At 42.8% G+C, this 19,627-nt stretch overlaps 2 protein-coding genes across 5 annotated transcripts in view; one reads left to right on the forward strand and one right to left on the reverse strand.

Moving 5' to 3' along the window:
* pdlim7 (PDZ and LIM domain 7) overlaps positions 1-5,563 on the forward strand; it is a 30,779-nt gene extending 25,216 nt beyond the window's left edge. The window contains exons 6-11 of the mRNA XM_069696974.1: positions 487-539; positions 791-1,034; positions 1,476-1,656; positions 1,814-1,934; positions 4,013-4,128; positions 4,479-5,563. Of these exons, the coding sequence (XP_069553075.1) occupies positions 487-539; positions 791-1,034; positions 1,476-1,656; positions 1,814-1,934; positions 4,013-4,128; positions 4,479-4,565 (802 nt within the window). The 3' untranslated portion in view covers positions 4,566-5,563. The remainder of the gene's footprint in view (positions 1-486; positions 540-790; positions 1,035-1,475; positions 1,657-1,813; positions 1,935-4,012; positions 4,129-4,478) is intronic.
* Positions 5,564-6,903: 1,340 nt separating this feature from the next.
* The window catches only part of unc5a (unc-5 netrin receptor A), a 135,036-nt gene continuing 122,312 nt past the window's right edge, over positions 6,904-19,627 (reverse strand). For all 4 annotated transcript variants that reach the window (XM_069696969.1, XM_069696968.1, XM_069696967.1 and 1 more), the window contains 4 exons: positions 15,264-15,413; positions 13,287-13,451; positions 12,994-13,172; positions 6,904-10,864 (listed from right to left, as the gene is read on the reverse strand). In XM_069696969.1, the coding sequence (XP_069553070.1) occupies positions 10,699-10,864; positions 12,994-13,172; positions 13,287-13,451; positions 15,264-15,413 (660 nt within the window). In that variant the 3' untranslated portion in view covers positions 6,904-10,698. The remainder of the gene's footprint in view (positions 10,865-12,993; positions 13,173-13,286; positions 13,452-15,263; positions 15,414-19,627) is intronic.

The raw sequence follows: 19,627 nt of genomic DNA on the forward strand, positions 1-19,627 counted from the left end.
ATGTTCGGGTTATTTGTTGCTCTCATTAGAGTTGAAGCTCTTGAACCATTGTGAGTCAGAGCTAATATGTAGATTGGATGCGCGTCTGTTGTTATTCTTGGTTATTTGGATTACTTCAATGATTTAGCGTCACAAAGGCCTGTATAAACATAAACATACAAAATGGTCTGCAGACACCATGAGCTGTTGGAAACGGTTCTCTGCGGACAAAACTCCGTGACAAGGTATTTTCCACACCAGCTTGTCCTGCCTCAACAGACGAGGACATCATGCTCTCTTGTCGATGCTGATGAATATTAATGGTAATGATGACGTCTCGAATAATTCACACAGAAGGTGATCTGTGACACACCGTAATCGAGACAGTCATGGCTACTGATATCCAAACATGACATTTATTGAGAAGTAACCATGGTTACTGAGGCGTGTGTGTGTGTGTGTGTGTGTTGTTCATACCTCTTCTAATTAGTCATTTCTTCCCCACAGCCTTGAGCCAACTCCCTCACCTGCCAAGGCCCAAGCAGCAGATAAACCAGATGGTGAGTTTCTGCTCCTGCTGATGCGTAAAAAGAACCCCAGCAGCCTCCAGTCGAGGTTGTGCTAATAGATTCTTATTTTTAAGTGTCAATACATGAGCATCAACCTGACACACAAAACTGCCATCGAGAGGGAGTATATCCCATTACATAAAGCTGTCCCTCCTCCGTTGTGAAATCATTCAAAGTCACGGCCAAGTCTTTCAAAGTACAAAACAAATTACCTTGTTTTTTGTTTGTTTTTTTTGGCTCAGGCTCAAAGACTGCAGCTGCAGCAGCAAGCGGTTCTGGTCCGTCCTGCCGACCACCGTGGGTCACTGACCCTAATTTCGCTGACCGCTTTCGTCCAGACAAGACCAGCACCGTGGTGACACAGCACCAGCAGCCGGTCCAGCCGACGCCGATGCAGAACCGCAGCTCCATCCTGCAGGCAGCGCAGCAGGCACCCGAGGACAGCGGGAGGACCCCGGTGTGTGGCGCCTGCAACAAAGTCATCAGGTGAGGCTGCACCACCGCGTCCACACCGACAGTTTGAGCGATTCCTTTTACTGCAATAAAATAGTGTCAATGTTTGCTCCTTTCCAAGTCCCGTTAGAAATGACGCGTTGTTTAAAAGCGTTAATATGCACAGCGGCAGATTGTATGTCTGCAGCAAATGAAGTCAGTCAGCAGAATTCACACAGTTCGGAGACGTCTTGTTATCGGTGGGGGCAAACATTATCCTGACATTTCACTGATAACAGAGAAACCTTAGTTTGTATTCTGGTCACTACTGCCAGCAAAGAGGAGCTGTTTTTCAACAAGTGAAGGTACACAGGTCTTCACATTTTTCTCCAATGTGCCTCAGCTTGAGCTGTCTGTGTGTTTCCTGTTAAAGGTGAAAATCATGTTGCAGATTTCAACACGGCGTTTGATGCGTTTGTTAATGTGTTTGTTTAGGGGTCGCTACCTGGTGGCGCTGGGACGTTCCTGGCACCCGGAGGAGTTTACATGTTCGCAGTGTAAGGTGGTCCTGGAGGAGGGGGGCTTCTTTGAAGAGAGGGGCTCCGTCTACTGTACCAAGTGCCACGACAACCGCTACGCTCCCAACTGTGCCAAGTGCAAAAAGAAGATCACCGGGGTGAGAGCTGCGTCATCATGTCCAACACCATTAAAACACAAAAGCGGAAGCATGGCAGAGACATGCTGTTATTCAGTGATTTCTCTGTGACGTAATCTCTTGAGGTAAAGTAGAGAAGAACATTTTATAAATATAGAACCTTTTCCCTCCTTATCAGGAAATTATGCATGCCCTGAAGATGACCTACCATGTTCAGTGTTTCAACTGTGCAGCCTGCAAGAATCCCATCAGGAACCAAGCCTTTTACATGGAGGAGGGCGAGCCCTACTGTGAGAGAGGTAAGAAACTCAAGTTAACACATACTGCACTCCACAACATAAACCTGAACAACTGTAACTGAAATGACACAATTATTTGTATAACAACTGGAATGAATACAAAAATAGCTCTTTTACTGTGGTACCGTGGTGAATTACAACACTATTTACACTCCAATTGACCACCTCCCTGCTTGATGACGGTGAACGCTGTGACTACCGCTGTCGCGCGACGTGTGGGGTGAATTGTGCCTCAAAATAAGCTTTACGATGTCTGAAATTTAAAGTTCACTCCGTCTAAAATATCTTTTGCAAACCCTCTGCGAATCGTCAAATGCTCCGGTAACACATGGAAAACATTAAACGTGAGTATTCATAGTTTAAAGACCTCAGGAGGTTGTAACGGTAATTGTTAAAATAAATAAAACCTTTTTGTCAGTCCCCGCTGAATGTTTAGTTTGAAAGTATTTTCACTCAAGGAGTGTCTTTCTCTCATTCACACTAAATAACCCAAGATTTCCCATCACACATTCTGAGGCCAAACAAAAGAGATGAAGGGAAAAAGCCTTGGCTGGAAATAAAAGGAAACCTCACATTTATGTGGTTTACAGAAGAACAAGTGGACAAACAAAAGTTAGTAGAAATGGCAACAGTAGCCACCAGCACGACGAAGACCCCAGTTTTAATCGTTTAATTCGGAGTCAAAGCTGGACGGTATTTTAAACTATTGAGCAGAAATGATGAAACACTGGCAAAAGAAAAGCCAGGCTCAAAATCCAAGTGTGCACATTGATTATTTCCAGTGCCAACTCAAGCCGTGAAAGTTCACGCATGGCTCGAGCCGCACATATTATAAGCCTGGCTTTAAATACATGGGTAAACAGAGAGGAACTGACATCTCGCCACACAGCATTAAGTTAGTGATCGAGCCTTTTTGATAAAAGCCGTTTGATCTTTTTTTTTTCCTTTCAATGGATGCCATGGCTAAGCACAGCGCAGTTCAGGCTTCATAACAGAAGCGGGCTACAAAACCAGACAAACGCAGCCACTGCCAGAGGTTTTGCAAAATGCATTTTGAGATGAAGTTGTTTCCTTTGAAAAAAAAAAAAAAAATGAACCCTGTTCACCGCAATGCATCCTCCTTCAGTTTGACTTGAATCATTCTCTGATTTTTAATCAAGCTATTTGTGACACATTTGTGTAAAGGGTTATTGTAGTATTGCTGTGGGGTTTGGCATGGGCCCGTGTCGTGAATCTCTCGGCGTCTACCACAGTCAATCATAAAGTGTGATGTTTTCATCTACTGTAATCTATTTAGCTCCAGTTTACGTGGTACATTTCTCTATTGGATTTTATGAATTGTTTGTGCTCTTCTATTATGCTGTAAATGATTTAGCGGGGCAGCGCGCCTCTTGCTCACCACCGAGGCTCTGACGTGGATTGCTGCTTTTATCAGAGGCGAAGCCAGAACCTGAGCACTCATATTCTGAATAATGCCTTTAGCTCTGATAAACATTCTGCTGCCTCAGCATCTTGCAGGGATTGTACAGCTCTCACCCACTCACTCTTGAGAAGCAGCATTATAACCTGACACTTTCCCCAGAGTCCTTGTGATGAAAGAGACTGGCAAATCCAGTCAAGTATCTGGAGCAATTTCCCCTCATCCTAATCCCTCCCTTACACTCAGGAAAGGCACTAATATACAGTGGGTGGACAAAATAACTCAAACAGTACAGTTATCAAATGCCCAACGAGAAGAAGAGCCAACACTCGGCATCAAAACAGTTTAATCCATCTTTATTGCAGTCATTCAGTCCCTTAAGTGCTTGTTTGTAGGAAGATATTACTCATCTTCAACTGCAAAAGCATCTTTAAAAGATGAAAGACGAAACCGGTTTCACGCTCTGTGCTGCAGAACATCCTATAAAGGTTCACTGATGTTTACAAAGGGCGATTGTGGAGGCCATGCGGACTGCTTGGCCCAATCTTTGGGGGTGATAAAAGCTCTTTTCGAATTGAAATATTATTTTATTCAGATGGTTAACTCGTATTTCCTCTGCTCACCACCTCTCCTCCTGCCACTTTTATTTCTTCTCCAGACTATGAGAAGATGTTTGGCACCAAATGCCACGGCTGCGACTTCAAAATTGATGCCGGAGATCGCTTCCTGGAGGCCTTAGGCTACAGCTGGCACGACACGTGCTTCGTCTGCGCTGTAAGTCATTTTGATTGATACGGCTCCTTGTGGGCTCTCTTTGGCCCCATATCTTGTGGCTGTCCCAGCACAATGGCACCTGAAAAATCCGCTTCCGAACCTCAAGCTCTCCCCTCTGTCTCTTTTTTTTTTTTTTTAAACCCGTCACCTGCAGTCTATCACTCCCTCCATCTCTCTCTCCTTTCTGTGATGAAAACGGAAAGTAAATGCAGTCAAGTAAACATGATGTGCCTGCTCTGTCCAGTAGAAAATTGTGTAAATTCACATTGGAAATGTTGAAGTCTGATATCTAGTCTGCCCCGATTTCCCAATCTGTCTCTGTGTGTGTGTGTCTCCTTTCATCTTTAAAGCTCTGCCAGATCAACCTGGAGGGTAAGACGTTCTACTCGAAGAAGGATAAGCCCCTGTGCAAAGGCCATGCCTTCGCTCCAGTGTGAAAGAGCGAGCTACAACTTCAGAGGAAGGAGTGCCTCTCTCTCTCTCTCTCCCTCCCTCCTCTTTACCCCTTTCTGCCCTCTTGACACATCTGTATACACTCAACACTCCTTCTCCCCGCCTGTCCAACCACACACCTAGTTAAACTCAGTGTTTTCTATCCTGCAGACTTTTTCTACACTTCAGGCTTAACGCCAGCTTCACATCCCGTCGTCACTTTACTGTGCTGCTAGGACAGTTCAGATGTCACTGCCTGTAATACCAAGTGCTGTGTTGCATAACTGGAAGTAGTCAAGGAATTATTTCATGTCATCACTAACTTTTTGACTTTTAAGTGTTTTAGATTTGCCATAAAAAAAAGTCACTTTCTCTTCATCTGGATTTGATTGTAGCCGTTAGTGAAGAAGTCTCACTGTTCTCGTCCTTGTTAACTCAGATGTAACGTCAAGTCGGTGTCTGCTACATTGGAGGTGTCATTGAGTTTCTACCATTTCTCCTGCACTTAGTGAAGTGGTGGCCCCATTCAGGACCCTGGCCCACTCATGGGCTCTTATCTTTTATGTAACGGGGGCCAGTCAAGCAGCAAAAGGAGGTGTCTCATTCCTGCTTGACTGGACCCCCTCCACAGAAGCACCTAGAGGCTTTACTCATCATTTCGGCTGGTAAATCAGAGCACTTACCACTGGTATAACTCTTGAGTTTTGTATAAGTCCGTAATTGATCCAATTTTAATAGTCACACATATGGGTGATGGAGAACGTGTTTTTTTTTTTTTAATTAATCTTTCCACATTCCTGCTGTAAGCTTTGATTATTGGACATTTCTGTGTAAAAAAAAAAAAATATCATAAGATACTTGTGGCCCTCATGATATTATGATTATTCCTTAGAGTACTTTCAAGCCATTGTTCAATATGTATTTATATTGCTTCAAAACTGGCCTTAAAATGTTGTTTTTATAACTGCTGAAAGTTTCAAATAAAATGATTTAGTAATGCCTCCTCCTGCGGCACAACACATGGCTGATTTGTTGTTTAGCGGGGAACCCGTCTGTAAGAGTTTCTGCTGTCGGGGGCAGAAATATGTCACTACAAACTGAATTTGAATCAATATTGTAGAATTTGAATTGTGCAGTTTGAATAGTTGCATAAAAAGACATTATTTTATGAACTTAAGCAAGCAAATGTTTTGTAAAAATTACTTGGGAGAAATTTTATGATACTACAAATTTGAATAATTAAGATTCAATATACTTAACTGACCATTTGAACGACGAGTTGAGTCGGTCCTTCAGCCATTGCCGGGTTTCTCCCAATGCTTGTGCAACTTTCTGAGATGCAAAACACAATTAGGTATGAAAATTGGTTGATGTTGAACATTTAAGGTTATTGCAATGAGATAACTGTATAACACTGTGGTAAACAAAATACTATCATAATTTACAATTATTCATCATTTGATTAAGTTGTTGCAGGTATTTCAAAACGTGAACCCCAAATTAAGATGAAGGGCTCAGCATGTACCACCACCACCACCACCACCACCAATAGGATACATTTGGTTTCAAATTTATTCAAATATGTTTCAAACTAATAAATGCAGTTCAGAAAAGCACAATGTGTCACTCCTGCTTAAATCACAAATGGTCATTGTTCCATTTGTTTGTGTTCAGGTTAAACAAACAGAATAGGTGATTTTTAACCTTTGGAGGGAGCCGAGCTAGCTGTGTTTACCCGTTTCCAGTCAGCGGGGCAACTGCTTTCTGACTTTAGTTCAGTTGTACCCAACCTGCAGTGAGACAGGGGGACTCGAGGGGACACGAGGTAAATATTCCACATTTGGAACCCCGTTAAGATTATACAAATAAGATAATCTGACAGGCTAAGCAGCACTTTTTTTGAGCATCGAGATACACACTTGACCTTGTGAACACTTCTGACCTAAACTACTCTAAACTTCTCTTACTAGCTTTTTCAGGTACTTTCTGCGTTATCGAGTGGCCTTCTATAGCGACAACATTTATGACCACTTGTGACCAAAGTTACATATTTAGGTCACGTAAACAACTAAACAAGTTCAGTCTGCTGAAGAATAATTGTTGGAAATGGTCAAAAGCTCCAGAAAAAGCTAGTAAAAAAAACATTTTGGTTTTTTAATATTTCATTACATGTTTTCTGGCTGAACTGAATGCAATAATGGGTTTGCAAGCAGACAGTTGTGAAGGGTCACAAACCAAAAAGGTTGGAAACCACAGTCACAGTTAACATAAATGAGCGGTATTCATCTTTCCAACTCTTATCTGATAAACACATCTGCTTTGTACAAGTAAAGAATCCAGTCCTTGATTTAACAATATATAATTTATTTACAACAATTTCGGATTGAATTACTATACATACCTTTCTGAAATGTCATAGATAGATATATATACATAAGGCCAAGTAAATACTTGAAAGCACTTAGAAACGAATTTCCAAAATTCTACCCACAAATCCATATCATTGTCCAAAAAGTACAGAAAATCTCCCTTAGCAGAAGTTTTTCCTTTGCCACAAAAGGTTTGACAACAATTTACATTAACAATAAGGAACACAAAAGGTTAAAAAACAAACACACAAACAAAAAAGGATTATACAATTGCATAAGCGCTGTGGCATGTAGTAAATACAGCATTTTTGACTTGCAGAAAGGCAAGGAACATTGAATCAAGGAACTAAATAGAAAAACCATTCACAAGTACAGAAGTCTACTGTTCTTAGTTCAAAAAGAAAAACAGTTCAGTCAGAGTGACGGGGAGCTACGCACACACCCAGTCACACTCACTCACGCACACTCGAACACACACTCGAACACACACACACACACACACACACACACACACACACACACACACACACACACACACACACACACACACACACACACACACACACACACACACACACACACACACACACACACACACACACACGTCCTTGACACTGAATAGTAATGAGTGACACAAAAAGTACAGTGCTGAGATGTAACATTTTTGCCTCCGTAACACAGGGCTGAACTTACAGTGTAAAACCCTTGAACGAAGCATGTATGTTACTGACACAAGTCTTACACAGAACTATCAGGCCCAGACGTTATCATGAAGGAAACTATAGTAATCAAGCACACAGTAGTAATTGCAGATTTGTCGGACGAGTTAGATGTGAAGATAGATGCTGAACATCCTGGCGGCTGGTGAATTACATTACTGAAATGTGCTTAGGCAACACATCCAAGACAATGACACGGGGTGATAAGATTTCACACACAGTCTGACTGTACAACTGCCATGGCTCATCTAAACATGCTGTGTCAACACTGGTTCGTCAGTGTCCAAGAACCGGTGTCCTCCCCCGCACAGTCCCAGTGTGGTGAAGCATTAGTGACTGTTTCCACCTCGGATTTAAATGCTTACAGTTATAGAAATAATCAGGTGCAGAGTAAGGACCAACAAAATATGTAGAGAAACTTCCCGTAAAACAGTCTCTAAACCTTAACACTGCAAATAGTCTTCACTGCTAGATCGCCAAAGAACAGTATATAGGCAAACACGTCACGGTTTAGACTTGACAAATGCTGCGCCAGTTAAGTGTCTTTTTTTGGCTTCATATTAAAATATAATTTACATTTGTTTACAAAGTGATAAAATAAATGGACACATATTACTGTTCCAACAAACAGCATCAAACTTGCCTCAAAGACAAAAGCAAGGAAATGCGATAAAGTGATAACTTGGACTCTGAAGTCTGCAGTTTAGTAGAGACAGCAACTCTGACTTATTCTATACTAGCTGCAAGTAAAAACAGTGCTGAAACAATATTTCAATGGGTACAATATGAGGATGTAGTGGCCTCAAATTATATTCATAAAACTTTGGTTACCAATTCTGCTGATATACAGTATGTAAAGTGACAGCACAGGGCTGGTATAGAAAAAGTATTTACATATTACATGTGACAATGATCCGTTTCAACATGAACAGATTCATCTAAGGTGGAATCACCATTTTATCTGGAGGGGAATCGATCCACGGGTTTGTTAAGATGAATAACATGGTAACTTGACATCTCTATGTTGTAAAATAGTAACGGTAGTTGTGTTCATCAAGGGGAGGCGTGTTTAATGGGATGAGAGACGAGCTCAAGGAGTTAACGGGTGCCGAGATGCCACTTAAAATCCAAGTGAAAGCAAACAAAAGACAGACTTTTCTCCACTACAAGGACACAGAAATGTACATTCCAAATATCTGACAATCATAAAGGTTGAAACCACTAGAGCTTGTAGGATGGGCTTTCCTAGCCGTTCGAACGAGAGGGGAATTATGAATACGGCTTTCTTCACAACAGACAACTTCACATGCAACCCTGAGGCAGACACGGAGAGAACTATGGCTAGTTTGGGATTGTTCACACCTTCACGAAATAAACCGCTGAACCAGTGGACTTCAAAGAAACTCTGAATTTATGTTGCCCCATTCGACAGACCCCCTCCCTCCCTCCCTCCTCCCCCTCCCACCAATAAAAAAAAATTAATTGTAAACCAGCCAAATATAATGAGCAAGTGCCTGGTTGCAGTTTATGGATTGTTGCATGAATCTACTGGATAGTTTTTGCCATCCTGGCTGGAAATAAAAAAGAAAGCCTTTCAAAGCATCTTTTGTGAGCAGAGAGGTGACAGTATGAATCAGCCACTCTGAGAGACGGGCTCTCCTCTGATGTGGAAATACTGTTTGCCGCACAGCAAATATAGAATTCCCACCAACGTCGTTTTATGAATAATATAAACAAAGCTGCACAATTACCCGTTCAACATGAGCAATCTTGTGAAGATTTTGAAGAATTTGTTGTCAGATTTTGTGTGAGAAAGTACTCTACATTATTCATATGGAATAATAATCCTTTTGGCCATGTTTTGGCACTAGAGAATTAATGTAATCAAGGGAAAAATGACATTTTAGAAATGAGTTTTGACGACATTCAGTGTTCACATATATGCAGGTCAGATGCCTTTCGGCCCTATGGCTCCTTCATTAGCTGTGGATGTGTAGACAGAAAAAACGCCACAGTGAACGATCAGAGTAACAGACGACGAGAAATAAACCTGATGGATCAAAATCACTCGCTTTAAAAAGAAATGGCTTCTGAAATATGACTTTAGTGAAGATATTCCTGTCTTCCCTTTAAAAAAAAACAAAAAACAAAAAAAAAGTCCAGAGAAGCACCAAACCACACATATATCGATTTAGAAGTAGGAAAAGCTGCGAAGCGTCTCACTGAATCAAGATGTCAAGACGTTACATTCACAGTAGTGATTCCGGCCGGACCAAAACAAAAAGAAGGAAAAAACACACTAACCAGATGAGGCGGGTTTTTGGGGCTCTGACATGTAATCTGTTTTAAACCAGCAGGTCCAGGATGTGTTATAAGCCGCCTGTGTGTTAAACAGATGACGACAGGTATGACTTACGGTGTCACTGCGTTTGACCTTGTTGAAAACGTGTTGCGATAACGTCGTGTAAGGAATCTGCCAATTGCATATTTGGCCTTTTCTCTTCACCCTGAACTGACCGGCACCTTTTCTCACGTTCCTTTTATTTAATATTTCATGTGTGACGTGTCATTTTTGAATCCAACTTCGAAAAGAATTCACTGAATTTGCAATATTGGCCGTTAGTAATAGCATAACATTTGCATATTGCTCCTTACTAGCCATAAAAGGCCTATTTAAAAAAAAAAAAAAAAAAAAAGGCGTGAAGTTACTTTAATGTGATTTTTACAGTAGAAGCAGAGTGGGGACTGTTTTAACTTCAACCTGGGATGGAAAATAAAGGGTATTTTCTTGACTGAGTTTGTGAATGCACTTCCCCACTCACCCAAGATCTACCTTTTCCTTCATTTGGTCTGTCATTTAAAGATTTTTACTATCTTTGGGGAAAGGGACTCAATCCTACACGAACCCTTAACTATCTTCTAAAGTAAAGAAGAGGGACATTGGGACAGCTCTGCTCTTCGATTCCTGCTGCAGTTATTGTTGTTGTTTTGTGTGTGTGTTGGGTTCTGTACTTTTCCTCTGCACCAGTCTCTCCCCCCCCGTTTCTGGGTTAGCACTCGCCATCAGAGACCAGGAATATCATGGCTTCCTGTTTGCCAATGTCAGCCATGACCGTGGCCAGCTGGTTGATGTTGCCGCTGTGGAAATGTTGTGCCTCCCACAGGTCCAGGATCAAAGAGGTCGGGCTTGCTTTGGATGCAAAGAAACTCATGTGTCTGCAGAACAGAGGAGAGAGAGAACACAAAAACTAGAGTGAGGGAACAAAGAGAGATTTCTTTTTTTTATTATTATTAAATTGAGCGATTTGCAAGTATCAGAAAGGACCAGTCTCTCATTTTGTCTGAGGAAAACCTTCTCCGCAGGTGTTTTATTGAACTACTGCTTCTTGTAACTCTGTCAATGTCAGGTTTTATTGTGTGTTATATTGCTACATCCTGATATGCCATGTAGGAGCACTAAGTAAAAAAATGATGAAGGGTGTACGAACACAGTTTAGCTCTTGAATCTGCCATCAAATTCAGAATCTCTGGCAATTTTCATTTGAAGCTTAACAGCGTAAACCCTCAGTCCTCTTTATTTGATGTAGAAATTGGCCCTAAATCCCGTATAGTAAATCCTATATGGACTTTCACAGTTAAGTCGGAAGTGACCTTTTCCATTTTAAAAGCAGAACCTTTACGATCAAACCCAATCAATGACAACAAAGCAGTGGCCCCGGCCGGCTGTATATTTGATGTTGAGTGGGACCTGGTCTGCACGGTAACCTGAAGATGCTTGTTTGATTTAATGGCCTTTTTCTGTTCTCCAAATATCCAGGGTCTTAACTGTTATGTACAGCACACATGGCATTCAAAAAAAAAGAAGAAAAAAAAGAGCACCGTAAACCCATGGCGCAGAGAGATTGCTGTGTGTGAGTGTGTGTGAGGGGAATGGGTGAGACTAGAAGCTCAACACGCCACCGAGTCCCTTTCACCTTGAGAAAGGTCAGAGAGAGCCTGTGACTTCCTGGTATGGTGTGTTTGCCAAGTGGAGCATTCTGTGACGGTTATACACATGTGAGTGCTTTAGCAGCACACAAGCACCGAGAACACCGTGTCACTCTGCTATCTGGAGTCAATTGGATTTTATAGCACACACACAGCTGCCTCTGCATCAGAAGAGCACAACAAAGAGAAGTGTTGGTCAAAAAAATTGTCTGGGATTGAATGTCTTTCATTATTCAGATGGGGAAAAAAAAAGAGAGCACAGCATCCAAACATGTCAGCCCTGCTTATTCACCTCACTGTGTGAAACACAACCTTATCTTGTGTGGCTCAGACACAGACGTTTGCGCAGTCTTGGGAGAGAAAGATCAAATAAAAGGTTCTTGGCATTTTAAGTTTTATTGATTGGTCCCGTTCCGCTAAGTCTGAACACTTTAGACACACAGAAACAAACACAGAAATGCGCCACGACAGAATGCCAAGGAGCCGCTGCCTTTTCAGGAAAACATGTTGTTAAGTACAGATCAAACAACGGAGTGCTTGTTCCTTCCCGAGGCCTAAATGAGAATTGATTATGTTGAGCAAAACATTGCTAATTAAACCTGTAGTGCATCAATTCAATTTGTGATTAATTGGGGTAAATATAGTTGATTGGACAAATTAAGTGTACCTATTTGATTTTATTACAAAGTAGAAATTAAATTGGAGGATAAGGGATCAATGCCTGGCTTCGTTCTGTTACAGGTACTCCAGTGATAAAGTACAGTAACTGAGAATGGATTGGTCTGAGGTCGGCACACATCCAAACCTATTCCATCTTTTTCCTTTTTTTTGCCACTGATGGGCAGCTAACTCGCCGCATTTCCAATTACTGCCTTTAAGCAGAATGTAGCAGGTAGAAGTTTAGCTATAGACTCTAAGCTGCTTACCTGTTTCTGATGGGAAAAGGAAGAAGGGGGTCATGTTTTCTTGCAAAAATGATAGCTGTATCCATCAAGTCCCCATTAATCCTATAATGTTAGCCGTGTCAGAGGAGGATTAGTTTGCTAAGGCATTACCTTGTTTACCTGAACTTTAGGAAAAACACTTGACTGTGGTGATGCACTTTGCTCAATTACAGGAATTTCATAGCTACAGGTAAACCCATACATTTGTATAACCCTTCACAATCAGTTTGATTGCCTGTTCATTATTTTAAACAAGCTGTCGTGCACACACCGCTGTGCTGCCTCTTTTCTCAAGGGGTTTGAATAGATAAGGCTCTGCCGAGTTTCTTCACAGCTTTTGTGTGTTCCTGCTCCGGTGATGATCAGACCAGTGATCAGATAAGGCTTTATGTTACTGTTGGTGGAGAAATTTACCTCTCGAGTTTAAGTCTTTGTGCTAGCATTCTCCAGTCAGCTCCATTGGGACAGGGGGCATCCAGGCTGCTGCAGATCTTCTGTCTGATGAGGTACGGGATCTGAAAGGCGCTCGGCCCCGCCAGAGCTGTGGCGTTACTGTCCATCAACAGAAACTCAGAGTCCACTGCCCGAGTGTCCTGGTAGGAACGGCCATAAAGCACAGCTTACACACCTTTTTCAGCATAAAAACAATTCCTTCATGAATAATTAAAATGCTGAGTAACAGTCGCGGATTTTAAGTGATTCGTTACCTTGGCAATGTTAAAGTCGAGGCTAAAGCTCTGTCCTTCCCCTTCCACCTGCCACACGCACAGCTGGCAGGTGAGCTCGCAGGTGCTGAGGCTGAGCCGCTCCAGAGTGAACGTGCAGTGAAGGTACCGCTGGGAACCGTTCCAGATGTGGTAGAACGGGATCTCCTGCAGGAAAAAAAAAAAAAAACCCACACAAACGGCAGCGCAGCGGCTCAGTCAGAAGTGCATGTCTGAAACACACCATAACAAGACCGCCTGCCTAGATTCTCATTAATTACTCAGACATAAGCTGTCATCGTTTGGTAAAAATGACTAAGTATATCTGAGGCAGCAGACTGACAACATTCAAATTAGTTAGATGGGAGGAATGAGCTGTTATTGACAAACAGTCTTAAATGGGAGTTAAAAGCTGTCTGACTCACTGACTTGACAACAGAAGAAATCAAATTTAAGATTTTAAGAGATTACACAGCAAATCTTTTAAACTGGCATTCATGTTTTTCAGTTGATTCAGCTGTTCTCTGCAGGTATGTACTGTTCCTGAGCAGAGCTGCAGATGATGCTGACAGTGAAACATCACACCACTGCTTTGAATCTAAAGCACATCATGAGACATATATATATATATGTGTATGCATGATAGTTTTGTTGCTGTACAGCTTGTGTCTGGCAAACAGCTACCAGGGAGTGTTTGGAAGAATTTATTCAAGACGGACAGACTCAACATCTTGCTCTCTGTTGCTGCATATTCATGACTCCCTTGCATAAACCAAGAGAAGCACAGAGGTAACGCTTCAGAAAAAAAAAAAAAAAAAAAAAACCCACCAAAAAACTGGGCAAACTAACTCCTCACTTTACCCGAGTTCAACAGCTAAGACGACGTCCGTTAGAGTGAAGTCGGGCTGCAGCAGATGCTGCTAACCAAACGGGGGCACTGTTACCCAGGCAGACCAGCTGGGAGCCAGGTGAAATGCACAAAAGTCTTCACGGGCCCCAGGGAGACTAAAGGCCTTTTTGACTGCACTGCTGAGAGGGGAATAACACTTCCAAATGAACAAGCACAGTCCAGAGGAATAAGCTTCTGTTCTGGGTGTATTGTTCCTGCCGCTGCTTGCTTGGCACAGCCTGTGTGCTGTCTTTCGGGAGCTGGTGCTCAATGCTATTTGGTACTCAAATATTTACAGCCAGAACATTTTCTAGTCCTCTTTGAACAGCCCTTGTGTCTCCATCGTCAGGCTGCAGTGTAGTTGGCCACGCAGGTGTGGGGAGCGCGGTGGAGGTGGAGATGTTCCAAAAATTCAGGTTGAGAAGTTTCAGATATTTACATACTGCTCTATATTTCATGTGAGCCCCCTTTCAGAGAGCGGCAGCTCGTATAATCAATCAGCTTGCAGCTCTGGGTTCGTGCACTCAGCCTGGCTCCAATATGCACGTGTATACATCTCGTGCACACTCACTGAATGCACAGATGGGCACACACTCGCCCAAAAAGGTTCCCTCTACCCCGACAAATGACTTAAAGTTGCACATGGTGACAGGAACAGAAAGGTTATTGGACAGAGGAGTCCTGCAGTTACAGACTGAAAAACACTAATTTGTGTGAATCTTTAAAGCGATGAACTGAAGCCAAACCAAAACATGCTTAATTAAAACTGAACCAACTTGAACAAAAACAACTTTCCACAGAGACAAGTAGAGCATCAATCCTGAAAAAAAAAAAAAGTTGCTCCTGAATAACTTCTGATTACTCTGTAACATCACTTTGGCTAACACATATTTCTCTGGATGGCTAATTTAAAATAACTTGTGACAGTGAGGATTTTAAATTGAGTAACGAGACAAACACAATAGACTCCTGTAACGACCGATACACAAATTTGACAGATGCGGCGCGGCACTTGTATTACATCTCTGTGCTCCTGCTCTGATCTGGAGTGACTCCCTGGCCCTGCGGCCCCTCAGGGCCGCTCAACACACCTGGTAGCCGGCTAGCAGCTTGCTCCTCCAGTGCGCCTGGGGCATGTCATGGATGGACAGGCGTAGGTTGTGGTAGCTGTCTTTGAAAAGCAGGACGTGAGGCTCGTCAATCAGGCGACCCCCGAGCTGCCGCTCCATCTGCATCACCTCCTGATGAAAGAGAAAGAGGCAGGCGGAGGTGTCAGGGCTCAGGGGGAGGCACATGTACCATCACAGTCGCAGAGGTAAGTGAAAATGTTCAAAACAATCCCAAACAGTTTCCTGTTTACACTTTGTGAGGCGCATCACTCACACACAACGTTGTACCGTTTGCAGCAAAAAAAAAAATTGTCTTTCCACTCACAGGCAGGAATAAAAAGAGATCCTCAAAGACGTGGACAGCAGGGGGGGGGGACACACTAAAAATGTGACTCCAGCAGACACGCACGCACGCACGCACGCACGCACGCACGCACACACACACACACACACACACACACACACACACACAAAGGCTTTGCTTGCTCACACACCGACACAAACACAGCATGAGCATGCAGCAGGGGTACAGTACATCCTAGGACAAGAAGATAGTGTCCCTGCATGCAGCCGTCAGAGACTGGACCGACTTGTCCCCACAGCACTTTAATGTCACCACAAGGTTGATCCCCTGCCTCGGTGTGTGTACGTCCAGCTTCCAGCAGCTGCATTAGCATGCAAGTACTGCAGCCATCCCAGCCTACGAGCTACCTGGGCTGTGATGAAGTAAGTGAACGAGCCATTAGTCAACTGCTCATTGTTCTCGCATGGCGAATCTCCTTAATTTCATTTTTGTTTTTGTGCCAGGAGAGATTTGTAAATGCATGCTTAATATTTTAATCTCTGTGGGACTTGCTCAGTGGACCATTTGTTGCTATCCAAATGACCATCTGGAATGGGATGATAATATCTGCCATATTTTCCTCTGATTTATCAATTCGCTTTGAGCTGGATGCTTTGTGCTGAACGAGTCCTTAAAAAAAAAAATCCAGTGCTTTGGACAGCGTTCACATGCGCAACGTCGCACTCCAATCAGGGGAGGGCATTACAACAGAGAAAACAGACCTCTGAAATTAGCAGTGTGAAAAGACCTCAGAAATGAGACATGTTCTTTTAATATGTCTGAGCAGGGAAACGAGATGGCAGCAGAAGGAAAACAAGTCCGCCAGAATGTGCCTCGTAGTCCATGAGACATATCTCAAAGACTTGCAGCAGTATGTATAGATGGTGGCCATATGTTGAGCGCCTCGTGCCAGCATGGTTGCCCATGGTATGATTTCAGGAAAGACGTCTAATTAAGGTGGAGAATGGCAGTAATTTCTACCCGCACAACAGATTCAATTTTCTTCCCTCTTTCCCAGGAATGGGGATAGACTGCTTCCAATTACAAAGGAAAGGAAGCTGTTAATTATCCATTTGGAATCTCTACCTGTGTTATTTGACGTGCTCTCTCCTTCACTGAATGAGCACTTTTTTTTTGGTTCAGCCCGGGAATTGAATTTCCATATTTGCTCAGCGCATTGCTAATTTCCATGTTTGCTTTATGCTTATCTGTGCTTATCTTCTTGTTAACATGAATATTATGCCCCCTGTGATTATCTATCTCCATTCCTGCATTTACATTGGTGTATTTTTTTGCACCCAAACAGCATGTTAAAATGTTTTCAATGATCTGCCTGTAGTATGGCTAGCTGGAAGATGCTCCTCACTTTGTGATGTTATCCAGACCACTTACTCGGAGAGGGAAGGTTAGACAATGGCTCTGAATCAGAGCATTGAGGTCGAATAGGTTAATAACAGAGGGCAGTGCATCCTCCGCAGAAAAGCCCTCCGCTGTTACGTCTCCTCGGGATACAAAAGGCACATTATATGGGCTCCCACAGAGGTTCATTTAAACAGTTGTTAAGCACAATTATTTGTTGGGGGGCTATTAGCAATGCAAATTGGCTGATGGTCTTTGATCAGGCCTTTGACCTACAGAAGCAGATCAGCAGGCCTGCTAACAAGAGAAAGAGCGCAGAATGCCAATTATCTTATTATCAACATCAAACAACTAGAATGAATACTGACTCCCCTGTCTAGCAGTTTGTCAGGTTCAAGGCTGACGCGGCGGGATTACAATCAAACGGGGTCTAGGACATGGTTCTCCTGCAACCTGACAGGGTTACTGAGGAAAAATACACAACATGGGAGAAGACACTTGGCTCGTGTCCTTGATTTCAGAATGACACTGTCTCTCTTGTACATTGTTTATGAGTGTTTGAGTGCCTGTGAGTGTGTGTATCAGAGTGTGTTTTTGTACAGGATTTCAGCATATGTTCTGGACCGAGAGAATAATGGCCCTCTTTACGCCCCATTATCCTGTTAACAAATGACAGTGTGACTGAGCTAATAGATGAGAAGCTAAATTTGACCGTATTATTTACTCTTTCTGGGCGAAAACAATGCAAGGTTTTGAATTAGTTTATCAAATCACATATTAATCATCATCTCAGAGATTAATTTTGTTCCCATTCAGTGAAGATAAGAAGTGCTGTTTCTCCTAAGACACCCTGAACCTGTACAACTGTGGAAACATTAAGATGCATGAGATGGGCGAGAAGTTCAAGTACTGCAGGAGAAAAACCCCTTTTGTTCCGACGGAATTCAAGATAGCTTGTGGTGTGTGTGAAGACTGTGAATTCAGAGTTGGGCACAGCCAAGACCACCCTCTGACATTCAATGAGGCTGGCTAAAGAGAGTGAGATAGAGCAGGGAGGAGTGAAAAGAGCAGGAGCAAGAGAAGAGAGACACAGGCAGCTTAACATTTGTGTCTCCAGGTCACTAGAGTGGCCAGCTTTAGCAGGAAAGATAACAGGATTACTGCAATCATGGCCACAGTTTTCTATGACTTCAACCCCTTTTTCCACCTTCACTCGTCTCTCCCACCCCACCCCACTCCACCCCACTCCTCGCCCACCCCCTTTTCCTCCTGGCATGGACCAGAGCTGGGACTGTGATGGACTGGGGCCGGGCTCCACCGGGACGCAAGAGACACTCATACAGCTAATCTCTTCGGGCTGGTGCTGACAGAAAGAGGTTAGTGGCGGCACCAAATTCTCTTGCGACAAAAACAGCCGGCCGTCGGATACAGGGACGAAACACGAACAAAACAAATCAAAGTATTAGCAAAGGCCTGTGTATTAGGAACTGGACTGGTACAAAGCTGCAGACTTTCCTCACAGCAAGGTCAAGCTCTTACTTGTCGTCCTCTGTCGTACTGGCTTTGTGTGGACTAAACTGATAAACATAACCGGCTCTGAGTAGCGTTTGATCAGTTAATTAGTCAAGCTACATGTCGTGTAACATAGAGACATGCACAGGCTTTAATATCCTCATAACCTCGTCCTCACCCCTCCACTCTTATCCATGCCGTGTCCTGTTTAAAAATGTGCATTCATAGCGACGATCCATTTTCAGAGCTGCTCTTTTCAGGCAAATGCATTTGTTTATAGAGAGTAGCCCGGCTATGTGGGCTCCATAAATCTGTGTATTTGTCAGCAGGATGTGACAGGCTTTTCCTCTCTGACTGAGAGTCTATCAGTCTGAGCTCCAGTGGCCGTGCCCGCTACAGTCAACTCTGATTAATAACTACAAATAGAAGGGACTTGTCTGCTCAGTTATAAATGGGAACTGTGTTTGCTTGGGAAAAGATGCACATTCTGCCTGATAAATCACCGAGCAGGGCGGGAGAAAACAGCACACAGGAACACAGAAATATAATATGGAAACAATTTCTCAGCTGGGCTCAGTGATAAAGCTGACTGTCTTGTTTAACTTAATGCCAGCAATTACTGAGCTGTGCTCTTCTGTTTTTTCGTGTGCTAGAATTTCTTGCCAGTAACTTTTCTGATGGAGGGATCAGAAAAACTGTATTCCGCTCTGTACATGCTGCTTTTCTTTCCTCTGATTCAGAAAGGCATGACGTTTCTGCTAGAATGTAGCTGGCTGCACAGGAGCTGGCTAGAAAACGCCATTGTGGGAGCACATAAACAGTTTATGAGCTCTTTTAAACACAAATAAGAACCATAGCTTGGAGTCAAACACTGTATAAAAGAATCAAGGAGCCACTATTTAACCAGTAGGAGATCAATTAAACGCCCATTTAACGCTGGAACATACATTTCTACAATCGAGAGACAAAAAGCTGAATGCATGGTCTCATTACATCATGAAGAGAGTAAATCTGCCAACTCAAATACAAAACTGGGGTTGTAAAGCGTTTCTTGGCATGTTTTATGGCTATTAAATGTCACTTTAAACTCACAACAATAATGATTAAACAAGATAAGACAATAGTCTACATC

This window comes from Brachyistius frenatus, unplaced genomic scaffold (assembly GCF_029030835.1).
Source record: "Brachyistius frenatus isolate BFR_SWC_R1_liver_20210118 unplaced genomic scaffold, ASM2903083v1 Contig_22, whole genome shotgun sequence".
Taxonomy (NCBI): domain Eukaryota; kingdom Metazoa; phylum Chordata; class Actinopteri; family Embiotocidae; genus Brachyistius; species Brachyistius frenatus.